This window comes from Protomyctophum bolini (assembly GCF_963924005.1).
Source record: "Protomyctophum bolini genome assembly, chromosome: 22".
Taxonomy (NCBI): domain Eukaryota; kingdom Metazoa; phylum Chordata; class Actinopteri; order Myctophiformes; family Myctophidae; genus Protomyctophum; species Protomyctophum bolini.
In genome coordinates this window covers 22,916,645-22,924,691 of record NC_137883.1, presented here as the reverse complement: position 1 = coordinate 22,924,691, position 8,047 = coordinate 22,916,645, and the positions used below count along the sequence as shown (strand labels likewise).

At 41.3% G+C, this 8,047-nt stretch overlaps 1 protein-coding gene across 1 annotated transcript; it reads right to left on the bottom strand.

Moving 5' to 3' along the window:
- Positions 1–302: 302 nt before the first annotated feature.
- Positions 303–7,599, bottom strand: LOC308309983 (ADP-ribosylation factor-like protein 15). The gene is made up of 5 exons (XM_080755993.1): positions 7,230–7,599; positions 5,020–5,170; positions 4,750–4,809; positions 3,176–3,384; positions 303–2,010 (listed from the first exon to the last, which is right to left on the bottom strand). Exons 1-5 carry the CDS (start codon positions 7,239–7,241, stop codon positions 1,855–1,857), a joined length of 588 nt encoding a protein of 195 aa, XP_080612119.1. The 5' UTR covers positions 7,242–7,599; the 3' UTR covers positions 303–1,854.
- Between the last annotated feature and the right edge of the window lie 448 nt (positions 7,600–8,047).

Here is an 8,047-nt window from a genome sequence, read left to right as displayed (position 1 = left end):
TTTCTGTTTCCCAAAGAGCTGGAGTCTTCAACAGTCAGCTTTAGCAGCAATACAGGGCCACAACAATGGAAACTAGTCCCAGGGACTTTTTTGTTATCCTTTTCGACTGTATACCTTGTGCCGTTTACATTTATGTCCAATAAAGTATTCAATATTCCAAGCAATGATTACTATAAAAATACAGAGCTTTTTTGTATGTAGGCTACACAACTTATTCATAATCGCCACAACTGATTGCAAAATGTAAATCACGCACTGTATCATCATCTGGGTCAATCAATAAACCGAACACAGAAAGATACTTCATCTTATTTGTGTTTCACAAGGTGAACACGTTTTATTGCAAAACTGCAATTCATAATCAGAAATACAAAAATTTAAAACATTCAACGATATAAGATTATGGCACATTCTGAATACATACACACAAAACCAGGGCTGAAAGAACGTCTGGGAATTGCTGATTTGCACCAAAAGTAAACACAATATAAACATAATTTATCGATTCACAATACAATAAAAACAAAATAAGTAACAAAAGAAAGATAAGAAGAGTAATATTACAGTGCAGAATAATAATAATAAAGGGCAGTGGCTTTTAACCATGATTTAAAAGAAGCTAGAACCTGGCGCTGCAGTTTTCTGGGACTTTGATCCCAGATAATGTAGTCCATAAAAGAATTAAGCTGTCTTCTTCACGTTTATTTCCAATTCTGACCTGTCCCAGATGATGTGGGTAGCCTGGATAGATCATGATATCAGAACTGTATTTTAGCCATAAACCATTCAATGTTTTAAAACAGTAATATTTTGGATTAAGTAATTTGACATACCGAGAGCCAGTGTTCAAATGGAGTGATATGCTCTACTCTACTTTCTCTGCATTAGTAAGGACTCGAGCAGCAGTGTCTGAATCAACTGCAGTCACCTGGTCGACCTGTAAAGACACCATTACAGTAGTCACCATTACAGTAGTCAAGCCAAGTCAAGTGTTTCTAAATCATAACTCCAGTAATCCATGATATGTTCTACAGTTCTACTTCTATTGGTCATAGTAGGCTGATTTACGGGTGTTTCTCAGGGTATAAATAATCACTCAAGCTCAAAATAAACATTCACACAAAGACCTGATTCTGAAAGACCCACCACGCACACAGACATCATGTACTAGGATGTTAATACGTAATCGTTAATCGATTGATCACCATTAAGACATTCTTCAATTCAACTTTTAACAATTATTTGAACATTCTGTGAAAATAATCATTGGGCGGTTTTCTGTGAATTTAATGCCGTCTGCGGCTGCGCGCTGTGGGGCATTTTTTTTAAAGGCCCCTCCACCTTGGTAGCCATGCACAGAAACAGCTCTGCTCTGCACTTTTCATTTCATTTTATTCCTCATAAAAGATGCCATTACCTGGCCCTGCATCTCAAATGGTCAAATAAATATTTTGAATAAAATATGCCTTTTTGTATTCTTACTTTATATCAGCAAAATGTCGATTTTATGTTAGACATTAGTGAGGGAAATTAAGATTCTCCAAAAAAACCAACACCGCTTAACAACTAACCAGGTAATCGATCGATAAGGTTATCAATCAATGAATGAATTTGATAATTTGAATCCCTAATATGTACATACTGTATAAAATACACACTTCATAGCATTGGCAATTTGTTTCCTTATATATTATCGGAAAAAACATTATATTAACACAGAATCTTTGGACATATGAAACTATACTCTTAACTATAGTTTGAGACAGGGAAAAAGATTATGTGTGTCTGTGTTTGTATATATAATCTTATAGAATATATATTTATATTTTTAAGGCTTGCTTAAAGGAAACCTCATCACACAGGATTCTGGGTAAGGAAGTCCTTTTCCTCCAGGAGGCCAATGAGCTGGCAGAAGCTCTCTCTAACGGCGGCCATGTCGTCCAATGAGGTGGGCTGCAGCACCCAACTTTTGCCGAGCGCCAAAGGTTCCAGTTCAAGGTACTTCCTGATCTGAGGGAATGGAGAACCGGGGTTGCGTTTAGTAATTACTTTCACTGATCGATCGCAGGAACATTCATAGAATTGACATTAAACTCGTGAAATTAAACATTTATTTATTATTTTACTGTCATTTTGTACTTTACCATCTTATTTTATCAATAGAATTCAGATTCAGATTCTACTTAACTGGCTCCCCCAGGGTTAAGGTGTACACACTGCTGCATTGTCTGACCCGAATATCGGAGCGAATTTGGGGTCAGCTGTTTTTCAGGAAAGAAAATGCACCAGTAATACCTTCAGTGCCGAAGTGACCTTGATCAAGATGCTGAACCCCTAATTGCTACCGATGAGCAGGTTGGTGCCTTGCATGGTTTTCCTCTGCCATTGGTGTATAATGAGTGTGTGAATTGGTGAATGAAATGCACAATCTATGTAAAGCGCTATATAAATGCACCATTCCTCATTTATTTATTTAATTAGTGTTGGAGCTATTCACTATTTTGTATTTCACATTTATTTGTTGGATTTGTTTGGTAGAATTATTGTATGCATTATTATTTCAGTTTATTTGTTTTCCAGTTAAAGGCTTTTATTTTGAAGGTATTGGGCAATTGGGTGTGCACAGGTGAATTTATTTAACTGTCATCAGACAGGCACTCATTCAGATTTCAGTTTGTCACTGGGAAGGTGCACAAGATTTTACCAGGGTGACAGGGTCAAAGCAAACTAGCAAAGCAGTTATTTCCATCATGTTTGCCATACTTGTCTGTGAAGGAAATGGAATAAAATATCACCAACCTGCAAGAGCTGTTTCGATATCGACTCATTTATCCCTGCGTAAGATCCACTATACCCGGTGCCTCAGTGGCCTTTTGAGTTTTATTGTTGTTGACAAATAGCCACTACACTTAGTGTATACATTGTGCACACTCTATGTACTTCTAAAGGCTCATACATAGTCTGGATTTTCGGTGGTGGGGTGACCACCGAACTACAACATGACGTCACGAGCCGCAGTGAAGAGCAAACCACCGCCACCGCTCCAGCCCTTCTCTCTGTTTTTACTCACCACCGCTCAACGTTATTTCAGCTCCGGTGGTCAGCTCACCACCGGAGCGGTGGTCACCTCACCACCGTAAATCCAGACTATGAATAGGCCTTAATGTGCTGGTACCTCATGGACACTGCGTGCGGCGGGTCGGTCCATGTGATTGGCCAGGATGAGGAAGGGCTGGGTGCAGAGCTGAGGGTGCTGAAGAGCTGAGTGAAGCTCAGATCGGGAACTTTCCAGAATGGAGTCGCTGGACGCAGAGTCTATGACGAAGACCACCGCCTGGGTTCCCTGATAGTATCTGGACCAGTACTTTCTAATGGTCTCACTACCTGTTACATAAGAGTAGAGTATTTTAAAATATACGTTTCTAATCCAATCTGTAATTAATCTACTTTCAACTAGTAATTACTATTGGAATTATGCAATACATTCTGGGGGTTCTATGACAATAGCTGAACCAGTACACTAATGTAGGGGTTCTCAACGTTTTTGGCTGGGGACCCCCGGAAATTCTTTGCCCATGTCTCGTGACTCTTTCCATTTTCCAGCCATTCAGTTGAAATGGCTGGTTGAGAACCCCTGCACTAATTGTCTAATTACATGGTACACAAGTACAGCATTTTAATATTCTAATATCTCTCATCACCCAATACTTAAAGGGACATTTCACCGCTGGAAGAAACTGCAGTAGAGAACAATAGCACTATTCGAAATGTGCACCCTATGGCCAGAAAAATAATGTATACAGTCTGTGTGTTTGACTATAGGGTTTGATTGGATTGCTGATTTCCTACAATAACCATGATGCCTTGGTGCACTGCCCCACCTTGTGGAGAGGGGGAGGGCTGTCTTACTGAGACAACATGTAGTCCAGAAAGGAAGTGAGCCCAGTGTCTATGACATCACTGGCACTTTAAAATAATAAAATATCTAAATATGACACGCACACAAATGCCAGGAATTGTGTTTCTTGTGTCCTAAACATCATTAAAATAAGATCTGGTTGCAAAAGGGATGAAGTGGCCCTTTAAGAGACTTTAAAATTAATGTTTCCTGCTTGTCCACCTCTCTCTGCTGATTTATTCTAGTCTTGGGGCCACTGAATGGGGCCAGACACTGTAAGGGACACACATTAGGCAGTGGCTTTTAATGCTCCACTTCCCCTGCCTATCCTTAAGCCCTATGTTCCCTTTAGATTCTGTGTTTTCTGTGGTCTAAAGCTGGGCTTTGGGGGTGTGACCAACTCCAATTGTGATAGTAAGTAAGTAAGTACATTTTATTTATATCGCACCTTTCACAGAGAGGACTCACAAAGTGCTTTATATACAATAAAAATACAGAACAAAGTAAACAAGCAAGAAGACAGCGCAAAGTAAGGCACCAGACGTAAAAGTTTTGTATATATTTCATTGTTATGCCGAAAACACACCATGTGTATTTTGGGCATAACAATCTATTGACCTAGTAAAATGCCTTTTGACATAAAAATGAGGTCTTAGATGAAGGATACGAAGGATCACATCACCCAGGCCTGTACCTCAGTGTTCAAATGGATAACACCCATCAAGTTATAATACTACAGAGGGAAATATTATATTAATAATACAAATAATAATAAGTAGTAGTATTAGAAGTATCTAATAATAAGTAGTAGTATTAGAAGTATATATATTATATAGTAATAGTAACTTTACCTCCCAGTTCTTTAATATTCAAAATGGCATCTTTGAACGGAATGCTCCGGATGTCAAAACCTACAAGAAAGAAAAGAATTAGATCATATCCACAAGGGAGAATCGGGGGAATTTTCCATCAAGTCCAGTTCGAGCAGGTAAGGTGGATCAGGTATTAGGGGGTTGCGTTTACATTAACAGCACACTTACATTTTGTACTATATTACCTTATTCACTTTGTACTTTCTTATTTTCCCATCATGCTGTACTTATCAGAACCGGAACCAGTACCTGTGGTGGGTTTGATGTTATTGATGTTGGCGTTCTCCTGACTGAGTCTGGTGAGGAGTGAGGTTTTACCAGAGCCACTCAGTCCGATACAGACCACATCATATTCTGTTTTGAGAGCAGGAGGATCCTTACAGCACAACGTCCTGAAACACTGGCAAGACATAGTACTCATGTTACACTCCGCAGAGTCCGCACTCTTTAAAAACAAAGACAGAGGATGACCCTCATAGTTATCTCTGGATACATCAGGTAAACAATAAACATTCTTACCGTGTCAAAACCCAGTTTTACTATCCAGAGAGTGAAATGTACACATTCTGCCATGTTCTTTCTTCCTTTCTATCTATCTATCACCATTCTTCTTAAATGCAAACCAGTCTTTTCAATAAATAACGGGAACGGGAAGTTGTGGGGAAAATATTTAACAGCCATTTCATTCTCCGAAGGCGTGAAGTTCAAACCCTTGTTAATCTTTCGCTGGGGAGGTGGAAAGGACGGAATTCACCCCCCCCCCCCAAACTACTGTGACGAGTCTGTGATTACAGAACAAAGTACAATCAATGTTTTACTTCTGCAGTATTTGGACCCACCCAGATTCTTCTGGGTGCAGACACGCTGAATCCGGTGACAGTTGTCAAGTCAACACAGTTGCATCTGATACTATTGCGTGGTGGCATACACCATTTCTGATGGGTTCAACTCAACTTCATCTTTTTTTTTTAATATTTTTTATCCCACGATAACCCTTTTTTTTCACCCAGTGTCAATTATCTAATGTAATCCTGGGAGCTACACTTCCTCTGCCAACCTGGGGGGCAGCGGGCTAACCTCATGCTTCCTTCCTTCCTGGTAAATGGTGCATTTATACTATAGCGCCTTTATCCAAGGCGCCTTACATAGATTGTGCATTACATTCACCCATTCAGACACACATTCATACACAGATTGCGGTGGAAGCCATACAAGGTACCAACCAGCACATCAGGAGCAATTTGGGGTTCAGTGTCTTGCCCAAGGACACTTCGACATGTAGACAGGAGGAGCCGGGATTCGAACCGCCGACCCATGGATCATTGGACGACCTGCTCTACCTCCTGATCCACAGTCGCCGAGTCCAAGCTGCTTCTTTTCACCTGACAGGGGGGGGGATTTCCCCGGCCGGACATAGCACGTGGAAGGAACACGTTATTCCGACCAGTTCCTTTTCAGTTCAGGCGCCCCAGCTGTCCAGGGGGAGGTAGTTAGAGACCAGGATTACTGCATGTTTTTGTGAGGGTACCTACCCTAGGCCTAGAACATGCAAACTCCACACAGAAGGGCCCTTTCGCCAACCCCGCCTCGGGTATGGGCACTGATGACACGGAGGAGGGGGCACGCCCCCAGCTTCCCCAGTGGGAATCAAACCCAGGACCTTCTAGCTGTGAGGCGACAGCACTACCGACTGTGACACCATGCCCCCAACTTTATCTTATTTAATCAATATTGTTACTGTAATGCGTTTAGAGTAGCACAGAGAAGAGCAGTGGTTCTCTTTGTCTTTTCAGACAAATAATCATAATATTTGAACTGAGGACCCCCTTAAAATAATATTTAAACTGGAGAACCCCACCCTGACAAGCACTTGGAATTGTAGAGTAGGCATTTTGACTAGGTTCCACAGATAAATATTGTGAAAAAACAGATTTGGTGTAATAGTATTTTTGAGGGGCGCTATCCCCTCCTATGCCCCGCTTTTAGTGTGCGTGTGTGTGTGTGTGTGTGTGTGCGTAAAGTTAAACACAATCATTAAATGCCTTTGACTGTGAATGTAAAGTGTGTAAAACAAACATAATTGCGTAAACAGTACAAACATTGAAGATGAAGGTGAGGACGCAAATTCTCATTGGCCGCCGGAATGAGATGATCTAGTCTATTTTATTATGAATCTGATGTATGATGAGAGCGCTCACTTCATACGGGTGTGATTTATCTTTTTTAGGTCTTGACTTAAAACTCCTTACTTACATTGTCACTTTGTCATCTGGGGGATAAGACTAACACTAAGACTCCCCCTGGGGTCCCGACCGACAGGTTGAGAACCACCAAAATCAAATACAACCACCGCAGACAATTGTGTTAGTTAACATGCTCCATTGCTCCACGTACCATACAGATTGGTCAAAACAATTTTAGTGACACACAAAAACTTAGTGTTGCAGTGTGTAGCTTACCAGGTACTCCATCCTTGTAGGGATTTTTCAGGGGTGAATAATCGTCGAAACGCGATACTTAAGACATTTTTGAAGAACGACGAAGAACTACAAAGTCCACCCGTCCAAGTTCACACCGTTTCTTGTCTTTAAATCGTTAGCATAAGGGGTAACATGCTAACGTTCCGTTGTTGTTTGTTTCTTTCTCCCTCCCATTCAAATAAAAACTAAGCAGCAGCAGTAGCTTCCAGGCGTCGCGGCACCATTTTATATATGTATTATGTTCCAACAACGTGGGTTTGACAACAATTCTGCGTTTTGTTGAACTTCCTAGAAGAAAAATACAACCATAACAAAGAGCCCCTACCTAGGTACGTGCTCGCGACCGGTGCGTGCGTCAGACGGCACGCACAACACTTCCGCGTCTGTGTGCGCGCACACGCACGCGCGAGAGAGTGCTGAGAGAGCTGATTGGCCTACCGCCGGTATTTAGCAGCCAGGGGATACTAACTACTTACAAATGTGTTTGTAAAGGTAGGCACTACACAAAGGTTTAAATTCAATCCCCATATGCCAGAGAACCTGTGGCAGTAGACAGGAAGACGAAGACCCCTGCAGTGCATTCGAGGGGTCAAACTCTAATTTACTTGCAATAGATTCATTATGCTGAATCCATTGCAAGTGTTTGTTTTGCGCCAAGACCACTTTTGGTGGGAAAATGTCCATGTCCACGCACTCGTCCATTAGGGGTTGGGTCCATCATTTTGAACCAGTTATGTGAGGTCAAGAGCTCTAGTTGCAGGTGCCGATGTGCGATAGGCAGGTGTTGCTAGAAGAGA